The 23,276-nt window shown below is 39.9% G+C and overlaps 1 protein-coding gene across 14 annotated transcripts in view; it reads right to left on the bottom strand.

Annotated features, from left to right (window-relative positions):
- Positions 1-23,276, bottom strand: part of PXK (PX domain containing serine/threonine kinase like) — a 92,618-nt gene that overhangs the window by 44,455 nt on the left and 24,887 nt on the right. For 9 of the 14 annotated variants that reach the window (XR_011647542.1, XM_023586648.3, XM_058288225.2 and 6 more), the window contains exons 2-4: positions 18,232-18,282; positions 15,226-15,273; positions 22-208 (exon numbers count right to left, since the gene is read on the bottom strand). Coding sequence is in view for 13 of the 14 variants with exons in the window: in XM_023586648.3 (XP_023442416.1) it covers positions 22-208; positions 15,226-15,273; positions 18,232-18,282 (286 nt within the window). In the remaining variant the exon portion in view is untranslated. Of the gene's footprint in view, positions 1-21; positions 209-15,225; positions 15,274-18,231; positions 18,283-20,470; positions 20,650-23,276 lie in introns of those variants that run through there. The other 5 variants (XM_071212120.1, XM_023586650.3, XM_071212119.1 and 2 more) reach the window with 1 other exon arrangement.

Here is a 23,276-nt window from a genome sequence, read left to right as displayed (position 1 = left end):
CTCACAGACTCCTTTGCTTACCAGTATAGTTTGCAGAATAGTTGTTTGGATCTAAAAACTTCTTAACCAGCTCACAATTAGATAAGACGTGATTCGTGGTGATAACATTGAGATAGTTTTGAAGACCTTTCTGCCTCTCAGCTATGAATTCACGATCCATGTTACCAATCAATTTTTTGGGAGGAAGAGGTAGACTTAGGCCTGTAATCTTAAAAAAAAAAAAAAAAGGCATGCATTATACTCAAATCATTTTCAAATAAGATATAATATTGAATCCTGAACACAGTATTTTATTAAATCAAAGACACCAGATTTTAAGATGTATCCTAATTTCAATGACATTATAGTTGTTTATATTTTCAATTATTAAATGTACAAAATAAACTTTTAAAAACACAAAAAACAAGATATAGAAAAAAATTTTCAATGACATTAAAAATGTGCAAACACTGTACATCTTAGATTGCATAGTAACTTTAAAACTTTATTTTTTATGTTTTTATTTTTATCAAAATTATACATGAACATAATTTCAAGTCAATTCATTCCACTATGATATCCCTCTCCCTCCCCAGCCAAGCCATTTCCCACTACTTCTCAGAACTAACTACATCCAATTCTTTTTGATCTTTTGGCATTTGGGAATACTTACATTGTTATGTCTTGATTTTTCATTTTTAGGCATTATCTATAAATTTGCCATTATGGCAGATAAGGATTAAGTTTTCTTTCACAATCCTGACTTTACCCTACACATTTCTTGTACCCAATCATTTCACTATAGTTATACTATAACTTTACTTAGTGCAATATTCATGTTTACGTTAAATAAATGACATTCATAACTGAGCTAAACAGCCATTCTTACTTTTCCTTTCCAACATTTTGAAGTCAATATTTCCGTTTAGTTTTCTTTTCAACTCCAAGTTGTTTAAGCCTTCTCTCAACAGATGCATCTAGTGCATCTTCTTGAAGAGTATCTATCTCCCAGAGCTGTCTGACCTGCTCCAATCAGAAGGGCTGTCCCTATAACTGTTACAAAGGTGGCATCCTGGGTTCTCCATCATTGTTCTGGAGATGCCTTTGGTTCTCTCCTGTTGAACCTGTTTCTATATCCTGTATCTTCCTTTTTCTTAGATAATTCCCTTATTATTGGTGGAGTGTGCCCTCTGTGAGCTTCCTAAAAGGGGAGACAAAGGAAGTAAATCTTTTGAAACCTTGCACTTGTAAAAATGTCTTTATTCCACCTTTATACTGACTCATAGCTAGCCTTGATGTGGAATTCTAAGTTGAAAATACTTTTCCTTCAGAATTTTAAAGAATTACTTGGTCTTCTAGTTTCCAGTGCAGCTGTTAAATGTAAAAAGCAGACTGATTATTGATCCTTCATATGTGACCTGTTCCATTTTATTTTGTCCCTGAAAGATTGCAGGATCTTCTCTTTGACTTCTTTGTGAATTTCATGTGCCTTTATTGGTCTATTTTGATCCTCTGTGCTGAGTACTTGTTGGCCCTTTCAATCTTAGAAACATATGCTTATGTTCTTTGATATTTTCTTGTATTGGGGTGTTAGTTATTTCTTCCCCTCCATGTCCTTTGCTTTCTTTTCTGGAATTCCTATTTTTCAATATTGGACCTCTATGGACTGACTTTCTAATTGTTTTGTATTTTCTCTCTTATTTTTCACCCTTCCTTCCTCCCTCCCTCCTTTCCCTCCTTCTAATTTTTCTACTTTACTTTCAGCCCTTCTAAAGAATTTTCAATTCTACTAACATTTTTTCTAAGTGCTCTTTTCTAATCTTTTTATTAAAAATAGAATCCTAAATGTAATGCAACTTATCTCTGAGATTTTCTTAAGTGCCTAAAGTGTTCTTACTTCATATTTTCTGCTTCCTCAAAGCTCCTTTTTTGTTGTTGTTGTTATTTCTATTTTTCATGTTAAAAGTGTTCCTCAGAGGAGTAGATGCAGCTCAGTGGTTGAGAGCCCGCTTCCAATGTACAAGCTCCTGGGTTCAATCCCTGGTACTGCCTAAAAATTTTTTTAAGAATTGTTCCAGACCTGAGTGCTGGTGCCAGGGATGGGGCCACCCCTAAGCAAACACAGGCCTCTGCTGGTTAGAGCCATGTGGTACAACCCAGTAACCACTCTCTACAGGCCCTACCAAGCACATGAAATGCGACTAGCCTGAATGGAGATGTGTTGTAACTATAAAATACATACAGAAATAAACTGGAAAGAAGAGTGTCAAATAGCTCATTAATATTATTTTACATTGATTCCATGCTGAAATGATAATATTTGGATATTTAAGTTAAATAAAATACACTCAAATTTTAAAAATTGTTCCTCAGAGAACGAAAATGAGAACACAACATATAAAAACTTTTTGGGGAATGGATGTGGCTCAAGCAGTTGAGTGCCTTTTTCCTACATGGGAGTTCCCAGGTTCAGTTTCCAGTGCCTCCTAAAGAGGACAAACTTTTAGCAGACAATGAGCAGACATTGAGCAAAAACAATGAAAACAGGAAGAAAAAAAAAAGAGCAGATAACAAACAAAAACAGTGAGCAAGACAATGAGCAGACAACAAGCAGACAAGCAAAAACAAATGAGCTGGGAGCAGACATGGTCAAGCAGTTGAAGCCCGCCTCCTACATGGGAGGTCCTGGTCCAGCCTCCGTGCTCCTAAAGAAAAAACAAACAGACAATGAGCAGATAACGAGCAAAGACAACCGACAGACAAGGAGTACAAATAACGAGCAAATAGAGGAGGAAGCCGTGGGGAGGCAGAGGGCAAAAAAACTTATGGGAGAAGCAGATGTGGCTCAAAAAGTTGAACACCTGCTTCCCATACGGGAGGTCCTGGGTTCGGTCTCCAGTGCCGCCTAAAAACAAAACAAAACAAACAAGCAAACAAACAAAAAGGCCAACTCAGGGGAGTCGATGTGGCTCAGTGGTTGAGTGCCAGCTTCCCATATGCAAGGTCCCAGGTTCAATCCTGGGTCCCAGTACCTCAAAAAGCAAAACAAAACAAAACTAATGGGACTTAGCGAAGGCAATGCTCAGAGGGAAATTCATAGCCCTAATTGCTTACATTAAAAAAAAAAAAAAAAGTTAAAATCAAAGACCTAACTGCACACCTGAGTAACTACAAAAAGAAGAGAAATTAATTCCAAATCAAGCAAAGGAAACAAATAATAAAGATTAGAGCAGAAATAAATGAAATTGAGAAATTGAGAATTTTAAAAATAATAGAATTAACAGTACCATAATTTGGTTCTTGGAAAAGATCCATAAAACTGACTAACCTTTAGAGTGACAAAGGAAAAAAGAGAGAAGATACAAATAAATAAATTCAGAAATGAGAGGGGGAATATTACTACTGATCACATTGAAATAAAAAAGGTTCATAACAGGATACTATAAATAATTATATGCCAACAAATTAGACAGCCAATATGAAATGGAAAAATTCCTAGAAACACATAGACAACTTATACTAACTCTAGATAAAATAGAATATCTCAACAGACTAATTACAAGTCAAGAGATTGAATCAGTCATCAAAAACCTCCCAAAACAGAAAAGCCCAGGACCAGAAGGCTTCACAGGTGAATTCTACTAAATATTCTAAGAAGAATTAATGTCAATTTTGCCCAAACTCTCCCCCAAAATTGAAGAGGATAGAGCATAACCTAACTAATTCTATGAGGCCAACATAACCCTAATACTGAAGTCAGATAAAGATACTACAAGAAAAGAATACTACAGACCAATTTCTCTTATGATCATAGATGCAAAATCCTCAACAAACACTCGCAAATTGAATCCAACAGCACATTAAAAGAATTATACACCATGATCAAATGTGATTTATTCCAGGTACGTAAGGATGGTTGAACATAAGAAAACAATTAATATTATATACCACATTAACAGAAGAGAAAAAAAACCACAAATGATTGTTTCTATTGATGCAGAAAAGGCATTTGACAAAATATAGCATCCTTTCTTGATAAAAACAGAAAAACAGGAATAAAAGGAAATTTCCTCATCATAATCAAGGGCATATATGAAAAACCCACAGCCAATATCGTACTCAATGGTTAAAGACTGAAAGCTTTTCCTCTAAGAGTGGGAACAAGACAAGGATGCCACTATTATTCGACATTGTGCTGGAACTTCTAGCCATAGTAGTTAGGCAAGAAAAAGAAATAAAAAGCACCCAAATTAGAAAGGAAGAAGTGAAACTTTGACTATTTATAGATAACATGACCTTTATATAGAAATTCTCAAAAAATCAACAACAAAGCTACTAAAGCTAATAAATGAATTCAGCAAAGTGGCAGGATACAAGATCAACATGCAAAAATCCGTAGTATTTCTATACACTAGTAATGACTAATCTGAGGAGGAAATCAAGAAAAAAATTCCATTTATAATAGGAACTTAAAGGAATCAAATATCTAGGAATAAATCTAACCAAGGATGTAAAGGACTTGTACACAGAAAACTACAAAACTTTGCTAAAAGAAACCAAAGACCTAAATAAAGTGACATTCCATGTTCACGGATTAGAAGACTAAAAAATCTTAAGATGTTAATTCTAATCAAAAAAGTTTGTAGATTCAACACAATCCCAATCAAAATTTCAACAACCTTTTTTGCAAAAATGGAAACACCAATCACAAAATTTATTTGGAAGGAAAAGCAGCCCCAACAGCCAAAACCATCTTGAAAATGAAGGATGAAGTTGACTTTAAAACTTATTACAGTGGTCAAAACAGCATGATATTGATACAAGGACAGAGTTCAGAAATAGACATTCACATGTATGGCCAATTGGGGTTTTTTTCTTTTGTTTTTAAAGATTTATTTATTTATTTATTTTATTTCTCTCCCCTTCCCCCCAGCCCCGGTTGTCTGTTCTCTGTCTATTTGCTGCGTCATCTTCTTTGTCTGCTTCTGTTGTTGTCAGCAGCATGGGAATCTGTGTCTCTTTTTGTTGCATTATCTTGTTGTGTCAGCTCTCCATGTGGGCGGTGCCATTCTTAGGCAGGCTGCACTTTCTTTTGCACTGGGCAGCTCTTCTTATGGGGTGCATTCCTTGTGCGTGAGGCTCCCCTACACGGGGGACACCCCTGCGTGTCAAGGTACTCCTTGCGCACATCAGTACTGCACGTGGGCCAGCTCCACACGGGTCAAGGAGGCCCAGGGTTTGAACCACAGACCTCCCATGTGGTAGATGGATGCCCTAACCACTGGGCCAAGTCCGCTTCCCGCCAATTGGTTTTGTTTTTGTTTTTGCTTTTATTACATTCAGAAAATATGAGGTCCCCATATACCCCCCACCCCCCTCACCCCATTCCTCCCCCCATAGCAACAATATCCTCCATCATCGTGAGTCATTCATTGCACTTGGTGAATACATCTCTGAGCACCGCTGCACCTCATGGTCAATGGTCCACATCATAGTCCACACTCTCCCACATTCCATCCAGTGGGCCATGGGAGGACATACAATGTCCGGTAATTGTCCCTCCAGCACCACCCAGGACAACTCCAAGTCCCAAAAACACCTCTACATCTCATTTCTTCCTCCCATTCCCCATACCCAGCAGCCACCATGGCCACTTTCTCCACACCAATGCCACATTTTCTTCGATTACTAATCATAATAGTTCATGAATAGAATATCAGTAAGTCCATTCTAATCCATACTCTATTCCTCCACCCTGTGGACCTTGAATTGGTTGTGTCCACTCCACATCCATATCAAGAGGGGGCTTAGATTCCACCTGGATGCTAGATGCAATCCTCCTGCTTTCAGTTGTAGGCACTTTTGGCTCCATGGTTTGGTGGTTGACCTTCTTCAACTCCATGTTGGCCGAGTGGGGTAAGTCCAACAAACCAGAGTGTAGGAGCTGAAGTCTGTTGAGGCTCAGGGCCTGGCTATCATATGGTCAGTCCAGAGATTCAGATCCTCTGGGTATATATTAAACCCCAGCACCAACTACAGTTCTGGTAAACGTAACAGGAGAGGGTTGTGAAAAAAGATCACATCTGAGTCCACCTCCATCACACAGAAACACAAGCTCCAAAGAAGGGCCAACTGACATGGCATTGAACTTCATCTGCCATGACCATAGAACCTGTGGGACTCTGTAGCCTTCAGAAGAACTAAAACCTGGGGTTGTATCTACTTTATCCGTCTCTGGGACTCTGCTGAGGTGTGCATAAGGGCAACGCCTTTGATAACCTCCCAGCTCTTTTTTGGAGACTCATAGCCATATAAACTCATTTGTCCTTTCCATTTCCCCCTTGATTCAGGTCAAAAAGCATTTTTAGCTCCTGGTATTATATGTAGACTGAGATATTCTGCTGGTCCAAGTTGACCCTTGTATTTAAGGTCATTTTCTATTTACATCATCAGCTGGTACTTTGTAGTAATCCCTCCCACCAACTGGTTTTTCACAAAGTTGCCAACTCCGTTCATTTGGGAAAGAATAGTCTATTCAACAAATGGTGATGAGAGAACTAAATATCCATATGCAAAAGAATGAAGGAGGGCCTCTACCTTACACCATATACAAAAATCCTCAAAATGGATCAAAGACCTAAACATAAGAAACAGGACTATAAAACTCCTAGAAGAAAATATAGGGAAGCTTTTTCAGTATCTTGTGTTAGGCAATGGTTTCTTAGACATTATACTCAAAGCATCAGCAACAAAAGAAAAAACAGATAAATGGGAATGATCTCATCAAAATTAAAATTGTGCATCAAAAGATTTGACCACGAAAATGAAAAGACAATCTATTCAATGGGAGAAAATATTTGGAAACCACATATTTGATAAAGGTTTACTATCCAGAATATACGAAGAAGTCCTATGACTCAAGAAAAAAAAGACAACCAACCTATTTTAAAAATGGGCAAAAGACTTAAACCGACATTCCTCTAAAGAGGATATAAAATGACCAAAAAGGACATGAAAAGATGTTCAACATCATTAGTTATTAGGGAAATACAAATAAAAACCAAAAAGATGTATCATTTCATACCCACTAGAATGGCTACTACCTAAAAAAAAGGAAGAAAATTACAAGTGTTAGAGAGGATATGGAGAAATAGGAATATTCATTTATTGTTGGTGGGAATGTAAATTGTGTAACCATTGTGGAAGACAATTTGGCAGTTCCTTGGGAAGTTAAGTACAGAATTACCATATGACCTGGCAAACCCATTTCTAGGTACGTACCCAAAGGTTTTGAAAAGAGCAACTCAAGGAGATATTTGCATACCGATGTTCATGGTGGCATTATTCACAATTGCTAAATGGTGGAAGCAACCCAAGTGTCCATCAACTGATGGACAAATAAAATGTGATTTATAAATACACTGGAATATTATTCAGATGTAAAAAAGGATTGCAGTATGTGACAGCATGGATGAACCTTAAAGACATCATGTTGTATGAAATAAGACACACAAAAGAACAAATATTGTCTGGTTTTACTGATATGAAATAACTAGAATAAGAAAACTCACAGAATCTGAACCTAGAATACAGGTTTACCAGGGGTGGGGTAAGGGTAAGGAATGGGGAGTTTATGCTTAAATTGTACAGAGTTTCTATACGGGTTCATTATAAAGCTTTGTAATGGATGCTGGTGATGGTAGCCCAACATTGTGAATTTAATTAACAGCACTGAATTATATATGTGAGTATGCTTAAAAGGTGAAAATTTAGGTTGTATATATGTTACTAGAATAAGAAATTTTTTTAAATACATAGGACTGTACAACACAGTGACCCTTGTTGTAAGGGCTATAGTTAATCATCCAATTACAAAAATATTTTTTCATAAATTGTAACCAATGTACACACTAATGCAAGGTGTTAATAATAGGGTGGTATCAGCTAACATGGAGTTGAAGAAGGTCAACCACCACAACATGGAGCCTAGAGTGTCTACAACTGGAAGCGGGAGGAGTGTATCCAGTACCCATATGGAATCTAAGCCCTCACTTGACATAGATGTGCAATGGACACAACCAATCCAATGTCCACAGAGAAAATGTGGAATGGGTGTGGGAATGGTAGCCATGGTGGCTGCTGGGTGTGGGGAACGGGAGGAAGAGATGAGATGTGGAGGCGTTTTCGGGACGTGGAGTTGTCCTGGATAGTGCTTCACGGACAATTACGGGACATTATAGATCCCCCCAGGGCCCACTGGATGGAACGTGAGAGAGTCTGGGCTATGATGTGGACCATTGACTATGGGGTGCAGTGATGCTCAGAGATGAACTTACCAGGTGCAATGGATGTGTCATGATGATGGGAGAGAGTGTTGCTGTGGGGGGAGTGGGGGGCGGGGGCGGTGGGGTTGAATGGGACCTCATATTTTTCATAATGTAATTTTTAAAAAAAATAATAAATAATTTTAAAAAAATAATAATAGGGTGGTATATGGAGACTCAGTATTTTATGGACGATTTTTCTGTATACCCACAACTTTTCTAATTTACAAAAACAAAAATGTTTCTCTGGAATCTGGTGACCCTTGGTTGTCTCCTCAAAGAGTAGAGCACCAAAAAGCTGAACTAGAAGTTCTGGATAAGTGGCTGGAGATTATCTACTGTGGGCTTCATTGTGGAAGATGGCCTTGCCATCTTCACTGAGAAACCCCTGGCCTCAGTGTCCTTAGCAATTTCCCCTAAGACTGGGCAGATTCCTCAGAAAAGAATCTTCCAGTCTCCTGCTGGGAGAGTCTAGCCTGGCGGCCAGCATTCTGGGAGCTAAGAAGAAGAATAGGTCTGGCAAGGGCATTTACTATGTTTTCAATTTTCCCTGCATTCCCCAGTCCAAAGACTGTTTAACCTTCTCCAGAATATAAACTGGAGGGAGGCGGGCAGTCACAACTTCTTCAGAGAGGGGAGACGTGGGGCTCTCACAGCTTCTTAGCACCACCTTCACTCTATTCTGGAGGCATTTGGTGCTGCCAGTTGCTGAACTGCTTGGGGATTCTGTGGTGAAATTGGGTCAAAGTAAACTGAGACCTATCAGGGTTATTATACCCACCACACCACACCCACTGTCCCAGAATTCTGCTATCCCATATTTGCTTAATTGGTTACCTCTCATCTACTGGCTCCTCAGTTTCATAGGTTTTATGGTGGCTTTCTCTTCTCCTATTCTACTTATCCTTGAGGGTAAGTGTATAACTATGTATGTAAGTGTGTGTATGTATGTGTGAATTAAAATATATTTTTAATCAATTTACTGTCATTTTTAGAGTGGTTTGGGGAGGGAGGAAAAGTTAATGCAGGTGTACAATCTACTATCATTTTCCAAATCATATAAAACTGCATGAATCTATTTTTTAAACTTAAACACACACATACACACACATAATCTTAATTCAAAGAATAAAGTTACTTTCAAAGGATAATGCTATTCTACACTTGTGCTTAGATTAGAGCAGTCTAAGTGACATGTGTATTGATCGAGGGTAAGGCCTAAAGAGAAGGGCAACTTGAAATCAGACAAGGATGTAATCTAAACCACCCATGTGCGCAAACCTAGCTTAGCTTGTTCCACTGTTTTTCAAACAATGATGCAGCTAAATGAAGACCTTGAACTTGACATTAGACATGATAAAAGGTTGGCTGATAATTCTAAACTGCCTATTTCTTCAATGTAATCGTGAAAACAGGCCAGGGCATACTCAGCATGAATTTTCTACCACAGCATAATTAGACACTTAAACATCAGGTCGTTTTTCTCATCCACACACTTAGGCATTTCTTTATTAGCTAAATGAAACACCCAATTAGGAAGAAAGAAAAGCACTCAGGTAGTATGCATCCAAACCAAAACCTTTAGACCACAGAGTGTTAAATCAAGGGGAATATACTACTTATAACACAACTAACTTATTCCTTTTTAAAATTCTTTTACTAAGTTGCATAATATAATTTCATTTTTTAAAGTTTATATGTGTGTATATAAGCCCAGGGATACGGTTATATATGTACCAAAAAGGTCTAGAAGGACTCACACTCACTGGTTAACAATAGCTACCTCTGGAGGTGGGTTGGGTAAATTAATTTTTCAAAATAATTTCTACTCTATGAAATGTTCATGTACTACTTTTTCCAATAAAAGAAAAATGCTTTTGCTTATCAAATGGATTATATATGTGGCAAGGATAAAAAAATACCTTCAACCAATATCAATAGATTTGCCTGTGCTACCTGCACAACAGCATAACCAACTGAATCCTGCATCACTTAGAATGGAGAGTTACTCTGACAGCATCAGATTCAAACTCTAATATTGGGGATATTTTTCACTCATGGTGGGGATGTGAGAATGACTTTCATAAAGTATTTCAAACTCTGCAACATCCAAGATTCAACCAATCTGTTTTTCCAAGCTTTAATTCACTTTAGGAAAATGTACTGATCTGCCCAGACATCCTATCAGTTCTTCCAAATAATCAGGTGAAACAAAGTTCTTTTGCCAGCAGTTGTGATTATAATGTCCCTGCAATGTCAGACCGGAGGTGTTTTCCTGGCCTAGTTTAAGATCTCACAACAAATAGTCCTAAAAGTACTAAAACAAGGCATATATGTGCATATGTTAAAATCTTGCCTCTTTAAAAACACTAGCATTCAAAGGACCATTCTTTTCTCTTTCAACTTTCCCCTAGAATTTTTTAAATGCTTACCATTCACAGAATATAAAATTTAGAACTCCAATGACTAATTAGAAGGAAGTGAAAAAGAATACCAGCACAGAGGGTGACAAAGTCACTAAGCTACTGATGGCTTCAAGCCAGGCCCTCATCCTCCCACTGTCGCTAGCTTTCTTCTTAAATGTGCCCTATGGATTCCCCTCTTGAGTTCCTAATAAACAGAAAAGAGAACAAGAAAGCCACAAGAGAAGTCATCGGAGTTCCATTTATAACAACTACAGAGTGAAATGCAAATGGGGAAACCCCCAAAGTGGGAGTCTGGTTCCCCTAATCTGATTTATGTTAGCCTAGTAAAGCATCTGAAACTACATAATTAACTGCATCACAATCTGAAGGGAAAAAACTTTCAAACTCTGAATCTGTTAGTCTCTCCTTACTTACTTCCATTATCGGTTCTTAATGATTTTGCAAATTGCCTTCAACCACATTCCAGCCAATATTCCAGGGAATTCTAGGCTCTCAACAGACCCTGACATGGCCACAACCTCCCCCACAGTAAAGAAGTAATCTGGTTCAACCCCTTTATTTCAGAAGGGGAAAGTGAGGCATGAGAGAGGAAATGACTGGCCCAAAGCCTCATTCCTGGTAAGGGGCAGAGCCAGGGCTCCTCCCCAAGTGTAAGGGCTCTCTGACCTGTATGCTTTCTTCACTGTATGCTTTCTTCCTAGATGGTAACTATTTTGTTACTGCCTTTAAAATAAGGTGAGGGGGAAGCGGACTTGGCCCAATGGATAGGGCATCCGCCTACCACATGGGAGGTCCGCGGTTCAGACCCCGGGCCTCCTTGACCCATATGGAGCTGGCCCACGCCCAGTGCTGATGCGCGCAAGGAGTGCCGTGCCACGCGGGGGTGTTCCCTGCGTAGGGGAGCCCCACGCGCAAGGAGTGTGCCCCGTGAGGAAAGCCGCCCAGCACTAAAGAAAGTGCAGCCTGCCCAGGAATGGCACTGCACACTCGGAGAGCTGACACAACAAGATGATGCAACAAAAAGAAACACAGATCTCCGGTGCCACTGATAAGGACAGAAGTGGTCACAGAAGAACACAGCGAATGGACACAAAGAGCAGACAACTGGGGGTGTGGGTGGGGAGAAATAAATAAATAAATAATCTTTAAAAAAATAAAATAAAATAAGGTGAGGAAGTAGATGTGGCTCAACCAGTTGAGTGCCTGCTTCCCAAGTGGGAAGTCCTGGGTTTGGTTCCTGCTGCCTCTTAACAAAAACAAATAACTTGCTAGTCAAATGAAAAACCAACTCAGGGGAGATGGACGATGTGGCTCAGTGGTTGAGCACCGGCTTCCCACACACAAGGTACCGGATTCAATCCCTGGCCTTGGTACATCAAAAACAAAAAAAACAAAAAAAACAGGTGACTGTTCTTCATTGTTACCATAATATATGCTCCCTATAATAATTTTGGAAAATACAGCTTTTTTCTAGTTTTCTACTTATATAGCTATTATGGTTGTAGAGAACTTGGAAAGTACAGAACAGTATAAAGAAACAGAAAAAAACAAAAACCGTGACCCATAATGCCACCACCTTGGGGTCACCACTCTTAACAGTTTGGAATGTTTCCTTCCAATCTTTTTCTCTAAACATTTCATGCCATTATAATGCAAGTGTAAGTTTATATCCTGCTTTTTTTTTTCACTTAAGCATTTTTCTATTGGACTCTGACAACTCTGCATATGTGTATTATATTTCTCTTTCTTCATCAGGAACTCATTTATCAGTCAAGAGGGTAATGAGACCCTGAAAATCATGGTCACAGCTTTGCTCAGTGGTTTTGGAGTCTTCTTGGTCTGTTTTATGGAGTTTGTTTTGAAATTACTTGGTTGCCAAAAATCTGCACATACTTTCTTCTGTTTGTTTACTTGGATCTCAAAAAATCTCCCACTGAAATGATGTCTGGCCACATCCTGCTCAACACATGCCAGTATCAATATACATGTATATTTGCATTTGAAATAAGATGCACACTTAAAGTGCCCATTTTTAAATGAAAAGTTACACTGAAGCCAAAAAAAAATTCTATGATATTAAAGGCCAAAATTGAATACTCATGGAGATTCAACTCTATATCCCAAAAGAGCAAATGGGAGAGAAAAGATTTAAAAAAACAAGAGAAAGAGAGAGAAAGACAAAGAGCAAATGGGAGATAGAATTCCCCTCTTTTGTCCCTACTTCCCATTCTCTGGAGCTGAAGCCTATGTAATTTCAATTCCAATTTCTCCCAAAATTCTTACTCAGCCCTAGCTGACTGTTTTTGTACAACAATCCCCTACTTTAAAACTGGGAAAAGATTCACTTGCACATAAAGGCAAAAACATATCGTAGGCCCAATGTGAACTCACAAATGCTCACACTTCCCTGGAAACATAATGTGGGCCACTGCATCTGGAGGGGCTTGTGATCAAAATCCCTGCTGGGATAAACTGCACATTGGTGCCCTGATGCCTTACTGACAATATTACCACAAGGCCAGCTTTTGTATAAGTTGGAAGATTATGCTATTAAAATCCTTAAATGAAACCAACTAAGGCAGTCAGTGAGAATTCAATCTCGGCCAATATTCTATCTGGAGATTTAAATTGGTCATATCACAATTAAAATGAAAAAAGACAACATGTGTCAAATTCATGGCAAATAGGGCAATTACCAGTCTATCAGTATTTCGGCCAATTCTATCAGATGGAATATAAGGCAGGCATGCTTTCGGCAGTGCTGTAAATTAAATTTAAAGTTTGGGTTCTACAAATGCTATTTTCTGAAGTCTGGTCAATAAAACCTGGCCCAGGAAAAAGATGTGGCTCAACTGATAGAGCATCCACCTACCATATAGGAGGTCCAGGGTTCAGTACCCAGGGCCTCCTGGCCTGCGTGGTGAGCTGGCCCACGTTCAGTGCTGCCACATGCAAGGAGTGCCCTGCCACACAGGGGTGCCCCTCACATAGGAGTGCCCCATACGCAAGGACTGCGCCCTGCACGAAAAATGCAGCACACCCAGGAGTGGCACCGCACACACGGAGAGCTGATGCAGCAAGATGACACAACGAAAAGAGACAGATTCCTGGTGCCGCCTGACAAGAACAGTACACAGCAAATGGACACAGAGAGCAGACAACAGGGAGGGAAGAGGAGAGAAATAAATTAAAAAAATAAATAGATAGATAGATAGATAGATAGATAGATAGATAGATAGATAAAACTTGGCCTTTCGAAGAATAGGAAGTTTTGAAGAACTTCTCAGGCTAGCAGTCCTTCTGACCTTCATGAACAGGCTCAGAGATCACTCAGAATACATGATGATGGCTAGCTCATCAATGCAAGGAGCAGTCCTTCTCCTCCCAGACAAGCTGATAGTGAGCCAAGCACTTCTCTGGCTCAGGTCTAAGGAGCTTTATGTTATCAATGAAATCTAAGGTATGAAACAAGCCCATTGTCCTCCTCAGCAATCCACAGCACTTGAAGACCCATCTGCCAAAAGGAAAGAAAGGTGATATACTGCCAGTACTTCCTATGGTGCTGAAGCCCCTCTAAGACCCTTCAACCATTACCAGCACTGGCTGGGTTTTCTGAGGAAGACTTTGCAGCTCATCCCTCTTTCCGTTATGGCCACCGAGTTAGGGAAATTTAAAATCAAAAGAATTTAGAAATGCAGACTTAAGGGGGGGAAAAGTTACACTAGAAAAGGCTGAATCACTACTGTTACTGCTAAACGTTGATCTGCAAATGCTGACAGCACAGCCTAGTTTAGTGCAGAGAGTCTGAGTTTGGAAGTCAGACAAGCCAGGTTCCAAATCCCAACTCCCTCCAAATCAGGGCTTCTTAACCAAGGGTCCATGAGCTTGAATTGAAAAAAATCAACTTGTTATCTTTATTTCTCTGACCTCTAACTGAAATCTAGCATTTCTTTCATTTATGAATGTATGCAATAAATTACAGTAGTATTAATTTCATATCACATTACAATTGTTGCATATCTCGAAAAATCATTTATACTCATCTGTACTTTGAAATTACGGTAGTTGTTACACCCAACACTAGTTGAGTGTCACAAAACTACCTGTCACTACATTCTGAGAAGGGGTTCATGGTTTTCACCAGAATGGCAAAGGGGTCCATGGAAGAAAAAAGGTTATGAACCCCTGCTCTAAAACAACAACTCTAGTCATCCACTTGATCAAGCCTAATCAGTGAAAAAGAGATAATACACAGCATCCCTTGACTGTGGTGAGTGGCAGGCTGGCACACAGGTGCTCAGTTTCAAGGTAACTATTAACTATAAATCACATTTGTTTTCGAAAGTTTATTTTAGAGTAATAAATCTCTATCTATATCTCTTTTTCCTGAGAAACTTGTTAATTTCATGTTCCTGATACTGCTATTTCCAACCAGCCATTTAAGTCAAGTCACTACAAGCAGTCAACATATGTCAATGGAGTTTCAAAACACTTACCTGCAAGCTATTGTTCAGCAAATCAAAGTCGCTGTATCTTCTAACAATCTGTAAAAGACAAGAGAGTGATATTTTGATTCACTAAGACCATCTCTTTTCAGATACACAATATTTCCCTATTTAATATTCATTGGCACTCTAGAACTGAGGCACTTGCATTAAGGATAATAAGTGCTTAAATTGATAGGCCTAGAAAATAGACTTATCAGTGCCCCGCAGCTGTCTGGGTCATGAGAAACTGGTTGATGCCAGGCAAACTCAGAAGATGCCAAGAGATAAATGAGAATGATAAGGTATTAATTTTTTAGGGAAAGTGGCTTTTCAAATTAAAAAAAGACAGGCACACTGAAAAAATGAAAATAATGACTTAAAAAAATAACAAGTTTTAATGAGCATGGAATCAAAGCAAAAGGAGAGAACAGTTTTGAAGCCATTTCACCCTTGCCTTGGATAAAACTTTTCACCAGTCTAGAGACTGGCTGGCAATGGCAGCAGAGCTGCCACACTTCTCCCTGACTCTCAATCCCAGTCTCTGGAGCCAGATGCTGTTTCTCTTTCTTCTTCTCCTTCTTAGTTCCTGGAAGATTATCCACACATTCTTTCTTTTTTTTTCTTCCTCTTCTTTATTTTCTTTTAAATGTTACAATCAAAAAATATGAGGTCCCCATATATCCCCCCACCCCCCTCACCCCACACCTCCCACATCAACAACCTCTTCCATCATCGTGGCACATTCACTGCACCTGGTGATTACATTTTGGAGCACTGCTGCACCACACGGACAGTGGTCTACATTGCAGTCTACACTCTCCCCCAGTCCACCCAGTGGGCCATGGCAGGACACACAATGTCCAGCATCTGTGTCTGCAGCACCACCCAGAACAATTCCAAATCCTGAAAATGCCCCCAATCATATCTCTTCTTCCCTCTCCCTATCATCAGCAGCTACCTTGGCCACTTTCTCCACATCAATGCTACAATTTCTTCCCTTACTAATTACAGTTGTTCCACAGCAGAACACTAGTAAGTCCACTCTAATCCACACTCTATTCCTCCATCCTGTGGACCCTGGGATGGTTATGTCCAGTCCCCCTCTACATCAAGAGGGGGCTTAGATTCCACATGGATGATGGATGTAATTCTCCTATTTGCAGTTGTAGGCACTCTTGGCTCCCTGGTGTGGTGGCTGACCTTCTTGGCCTCCCTGTTAGCTGGCCAGGGTAAGTCCAATAAACCAGAGGGTAGGAGGTGCAAGTCTGTTGAGGCTCAGGGCCTGGCTGTCACATGGACAGTCCAGAGATTCAGGTCTCCTAAGGATACACCAACCCCAACATCAACCACAGGTCCAGTAAAAGTAACAGAAGAGGGATGTGTAGAAAGGTCATATCTTTCTTAGTTGTGTTGAAAGCACTGATTAGGTCATGCCAAATTTTACTAGCTCCTCACATTCCAAGCAAGGAAATTATTTTGCTTTCAAGTAATTTGACCTCAATCTTTATCAGTGATTCTAAAATGTTGGAGGACAGAAGAATTACCTAGAGCTCACCTAAGAGGGCACCTGCAAAGAATCGAATTCAGTAGGTCTAGGGTGGCGACCAGGAATCTACATCCTAATGCAGGCATTCTAATTCAGTTGATCTAGAAAGCTGTACTTAAAGTTGATTGCTGCTTGCCAAGTAGGCATCCAGAAGTTAAAATAAAAGTGTAAAGTGTGAAGAAGTGAGAGATAGCACAGTGGTTAACGACAGAAAAAACATGGATTCAACCCTGTTCCCTCAAAGATCTGACTAGGACCTCAGACAAGTTATTTACCTCTCACATGAAAAATAGGGATAATACAACTACACAGAGCTAATTTTTTTTTAAGATTTACTTTATTTATTTATCCCCTGAACCCAGTGTTTGCATTCACTGTCTGCTCTCTGTGTCTGTTTGTGGCATGCTTGTCATCTCTTTTTTTTTTTAGGAAGCACGAGGAACTGAACCCAGGACTTCCCATGTGGGAGGGAGGCGTCCAATGGCTTAAGCCACCATGCTCCCTGCTTGTTGTCTCTCATTGTGTGTTTTCCTTGTTGTGTCTCTTCTTTGTGTCATCTTGTTGCATCAGCTAACCACATCAGCTCTGTCTTACTTGTCTTCTTTAGGAGGCACTGGGAACTAAACCTGGGACCTCCCACAATTAGCAGGAGTCCAACTGCTTGAGCCACATCCACTTCCCTGTTTTGTTGTTAAAGGAAATTAATTGATGTGCTTGACTCAGTGCCTAACACTCAATTAATGTTAAATATTACAATAATTCAAACAAAAAAGTCATTTGAAATTTCAGGTGAAGACCAACTTTGGGCCAATGTGGCCTCTGCAAAGGAAAGGTAAGATTTTTGGAAGAGCAGGGTGGGGGTGGGGGGACAATTATGATTACTGAAACAGGAAAGAAATGGCTCCTATACAGAATCCACTCACTTTCTGCAAGCCAACTGGTATGGGAAGAACCTCCAGGTCTGTCCAGTAAGTCTTGTCTCTCTGAGGCCACCTCTGAGGAAAGCAGAGCCTGGGACCCCAACAAGACCCTCCCCTAGAGTCAGCAAGGAAGCCAGCAATAGAAATTGCCCACGAGTGGGTTGAGAGTGCACTGAAATGTACTGTCCCAAACTGGACAGTGTCCAGGGCAACTGTCTTACCTTCTAACCTGATGGACTGAACTCTAACTCAGCTACAGGTGGAAGGTTAGAATTTACCTGCAACTCCTGCTCACCAGGGGCAGACGGAGGAAATGGAGAACAAATTCCTAGATACTCTCAGTGTTAACATCATATAAGAATTTAACTAAACTGAACACCTAGGCACAGAAAGCCTTTATAATACATGTTATAAAGCTAAAGGTTTATACCTAAGAGAATTTTAATTTACATTTACGCATGTTCTAACCTTTCCAAATATTTAGATGTCCCAAGTCAGGCTTTTGGCCACAAATTTAACCATTTTTCTAGTGACGAAATAAATGCTTACCTGCCAGCTGTTTTCTACAGAAATTCCTCTCTGCACCCGAATGATATATTCCTGAAAAAAAAAAGAGGGAAAAAGAATCTGTTACATAACCCTGAAATCAGAGAACCAAAAGAAAGCAAAATATCAGATAAAGTGGCCTTTGAGCAAAGAAAATTACCAGAGGCAGAGAGGAACATTACATAAAGATAAGAGGGTAAATTTACAAACAAGGCATAGTCATTCTAAATGTGTAAGCAGACACCAGAGCTGCAATGTACATGAAGAAAAAACTGATAGAACTAAAGAAACAGAAAATCAGCAATTACAGTTGGAAACTTTAGTATCTCTCTCAGCAATCTACTAGACAACCAGACAGAAAATCAGAAAGCTTACAGAGGAATTCAATAATACCATCAGCCAAAAGGATCCACAGAATACTCCATTCAAGAACAGAAGAATACATATTTGATTTTCAACTACCCACATAACATAGCTCAATGAAGACCACATCCCAGTCCATAAAACAAATTTTAACAAATTTAAAAGAACTGAAATCATATAGAATGTATTCTCTGACCAAACAGAATCAAACAGTAACACTAACAGGCAAACTTTCAAACAGTTAGAAACTAAACAATATGCTTCTAAATAATCCATATTCTCTTTGGCCTATGTAAAGTCTTTCCTTTTCTCAAGAGAAAGCAAAAAAATATGCTGAACATTGAATGAAAATGAAAATATGACATATCACAATTTGTGAGACAGAGCTAAAGCAGTGCTGAGGGGGAAGTTCATAGCACTTAAATGCTTACATTAAAAACAGGAAAACTTTCAAATCAATAATCTAGGGAAGCGGACTTGGCCCAGTGGATAGGGCATCCGTCTATCACATGGGAGGTCCAAGGTTCAAACCCCAGGCCTCCCTGATCTGTGTGGAGCTGGCCCACGCACAGTGCTGATGCGCGCAAGGAGTGCCGTGCCACGCAGGGGTGTCCCCGCGTAGGGTAGCCCCACGCACAAGGAGTGCGTCCCGTAAGGAAAGCCGCCCAGTGCAAAAGAAAGTGCAGCCTGCCCAGGAATGGCGCCGCACACACAGAGAGCTGACGCAGCAAGATGACGCAACAACAACAACAAAAAGAAACACAGATTCCCGTGCCACTGACAACAACAGAAGCAGACAAAAAGAAGAACACACAGCAAATGGACACAGAGAACAGACAACTGCAGCGGGGGTGGGGGGGAAAGGGGAGAGAAATAATTCTTTAAAAAATAATAATAATAATAATCTAAGTGCCCACCTCGAGAACCTAAACAAAGGAAAGCATAATCATCCAAAGCAAGCAGAAGGAAGAAAATAAAGATAGGAGCAGAAATCTATAAAATTTAAAACAAAACCATCCGACCCAGCAACTGTACTCCTGGGCATTTATTCCAGGGAAATGAACACTTACGGTCACCCAAAACCTGGACGTGAATGTTCATAGCTTTGTTTGTAATAGTTACAAACTGGAAAACACCCCAGATGTCCTGCACTGGGTAAATGGTTAAACAAAGTGGTGCATCCATACCATAGATGATTACTCTGCAATAAAAAGGAATTAACTATTGATACATGCAAAAACCTGTAAGACTCTCCAGAAATCAGGCTGAGTGAAAAAAGCCAATCCCCAAATGTACATACTCTATGCTTCCATGTATATATATTCTTGAAATGACAAAATTATTGAAATGGAGAACAGATTAGAGGTTGCCATGAGTTTAAGGCTCAGGGCAGTGGGGTGGGGTCATGTGGAAAGTGGGTATGGCTATAAAAGGGTAGTATGAGGAATCACTGTATGAACTGAAATGTCCTGAATTTTAACTGCACAACGTCAACTTCATGGTTGTGATATTGTACTATCATTTTGCAAGATGTTACCATTGGGGGAAAGTGGATCAAGGTTACATGAGATCTCTGAATTATTTCTTATCACTGCATGTGAATCTATAATGATCTCAAAATTAAAAGTTTGAAAAAACTTTCCAAACTATGTGTAGTAGCAGTCAGAAGATTGAGATCCAGGAAGCAGATGTGGCTCAAGCAACTGAGCTCCCACCTACCACATGGGAGGTCCCTGGTTCAGTTCCCTGTGCCTCCTAAAGACAGCTGGTGTGACAGGAAGGTACAGTAAGCTGATGTAACAAGAGATACAGAAGAAAAACATAATGAGAGACACAACAAAGCAGGGAACAGAGGTGACTCAAGTGATTAGGTGCCTACCTCCCATACTGGAGGTTGCAGGTTCGGTTCTTGGAGTCTCCTAATGAAACAAGGAAGATGAATAGACACAGCAAGAGTAAACAACAAGGGGGTAAGGAGAAATTTTAAAAATAAATCTTCTTTAAAAAATGCATGTATAAAATAAAAAAGAGGACTGAGATCCATGATTTCTGGGCTCAAAGCTTGTATTTTATAGGCACAGTCAGCTTTATAAAGGGTCTTGCTTAAGAAAACAAGTGAAAAGATGGAATAGACATACAATGACGGCATTTCACAAAGAAACAGAATCCTCTGATTCCCAAACTTGCTTGATCATAAAAATCACCCAGGAAAGGGCAAGGCAGGGCAGGGTGGGGGAAATGTTAAGAATACACACTCCCAGGTCTAAGGCCAGACCCACTAAATCAGAATATTTAGTATAGAGACCTAGGAGTGGGAAGGTTTAATAACCTCTCCAGAAAATTCTTACTAATAAGTGAGAAACACAGACCTAGTCCAGTCTCCTGCTTATACACACAGGGAATGATGAGTGAAGGCACAGATTGTCATATAAAGAATGTAAACATTTTTTCTTCAAATGCTCAGAATTGTTTTAATTATCTTTGGATGATATACTTTAGGTATTATTTATAATTCCAACTCAACAAATGCTTACCAACACTGTACTTGACAAATCCTTCCTACTGTACTAATTCTACTGAATTAAACAGGTTGTCTAGAAAATAAAGGCAAATAAGCACTGTTAACCTGCTAACTAGGTTTTAGAATGGACCTTAATAGAAGGTTTCTGTTTTGGATTATGAAAAGTTATAGTAATGAAAGGTGGTGATGGCAGCACAACATTGTGAAAGTAATTAATGCCATGGAATTGCACACTTAAAAAGGGTTAAAATGGAAAACTGTATGAGATATATATATATGTGTCAACATGAGAGAAAAAAAAGTAGACCTTATTATCCTATCATTCACTTCCATCAGTACCATTCTATTCCTTTAGCAAAGGCTGACAAAATCAGCAAAAGCAAGAACTTTTGCCTCCTCTGGAAGATGTTAAGGGTGTTTTGTTCAGCAATATTTACTCAGTTATGAACTAACATCAACTATGTGCCTGGCACCATGCTTAGCTAGTTCCATATGGGGTTATAAAATAAATATTTCAAAACTTATTTGCATAGTGTGGCAATTCTCTTAAGCAATATGCTAATGTAATTATTTCTGAATACACAAAGATAAAACGCTAAAAACATTTGAAATTCTATTTGAAGATCTGTCCTTTAGCTTTGAAAGGCTGTTCTCTTCTCAGAACTGTGGTAATACTGTCAAATTTTCTAAGTTTTTACATACTTTTAACAGAGCTGAAATTAGCACAGAAAACTGAGTTAATTCAAACAATTACCCACAGAGGAAAGTTTAGTAATGTTCAAACCAAATGAAATGTTAATTCTCAAAAATTACTTCGAACTTCCATTGCTCACATTGATCTGGCAGAAGAATAACATTAATTTTTTAAATTCCAGTCCAATGTTGCATACCTGGTAGGTGCTGAGTAAACACTTGCTGGCCTGCTTTTTTACACTTCAAGTTTTAAGTCTGGACATGTGTTTTACAAAAATGTAAACATGTATTACGCACCTGTCATGTTACAGACCCTGTGCTTCCCTCATGCTGGGGATATAACCACTAAACAAGAAAGGTGCAGGGGAAGCAGTTGTGGCTCAACTGACAGAGCATCCTCTTACCATATAGGAGGTCCAGGGTTCAGTATCCAGGGCCTCCTGACCCGTGTGGAGCTGGCCCACACGCACTGCTAATGGGCTCAAGGAGTGCCGTGCCACGCAGGGGTGTCCCCTGTGTAGGGGAGCCCCACACACAAGGAGTGCACCCCATAAGGAGAGCCGCCCCGCGCAAAAAAAGCACAGCCAGCCCAGGAGTGGCACCACACACACGGAGAGCTGGAGTAGCAAGATGACGCAACAAAAAAGAGATGCAGTTTCCCAGTGCCGCATAACAAAAATGCCAGTGGACATAGAAGAACACACAGCAATTGGACACAGAGAGTAGACAACAGGGGGGAAGGGGAGAGAAATAAATAAATCTTTAAAAAAAAAAAAAGGTACAGTCTGACTAAAAAGGCACTGCACCCCATTCTTTGTATAGACATATAGTCATCAGATTTTTCTTTTTTAACTTGGCTACAAAATGACACACAATACATGTCTGGGAACAACATTTGGCAGAAGGTAGCAGCAGGTACAAGATATTGCCTCAAGTCAGACTGATGTCCCGAAATGTCATCCTAAGTAATGTTTATGCCAAGACACTCTTTATGTTTAGGTAAGTGTTCTCAACTGGAGGCGGTTTTGTCCCCCAGGGGACACTGGGCAACGTCTGGAGGGAGGTGGGGGTTGCTATTGGCATCTAGTGGTAGAGGCCAGGGTTGCTGCTAAAGATCCTGCAACGCACAGGAGAGCCCACCACAGCAACTGTCAAAGTGCCCAGGTTGAGAGACCCTGGTTTAGGTGCAGCAGGAAGAGCAGGTCATGCCAGGCCATGAAGGCTAGGGACGTGGGCTAGGCGGTTACTTTGGGCATCATCTGCCCTTGGCCTCAGCCTACCATTCATAACGTGTGCACGTGTCCACCTACAGGGTGCTCTTAGAAAGCCACAGCCTCGAAGTGCCAGTCCTTGTGTCTCCCCTGAGAAAGGACCCCATTTAGGCCAGGCATTTTAAGGAAAGTATTCAAGAATAAGGTTCCTGCAGAGCCCCCAAATCCTATCTGCCATGTGGTTACAGATATAGGAAGAA

This window comes from Dasypus novemcinctus, chromosome 26 (genome assembly GCF_030445035.2).
Source record: "Dasypus novemcinctus isolate mDasNov1 chromosome 26, mDasNov1.1.hap2, whole genome shotgun sequence".
In the NCBI taxonomy this organism is placed as follows: Eukaryota; Metazoa; Chordata; class Mammalia; order Cingulata; family Dasypodidae; genus Dasypus; species Dasypus novemcinctus.
Note: the sequence above shows the minus strand (reverse complement) of the source record. Positions and strands in the feature narration are given on the sequence as shown.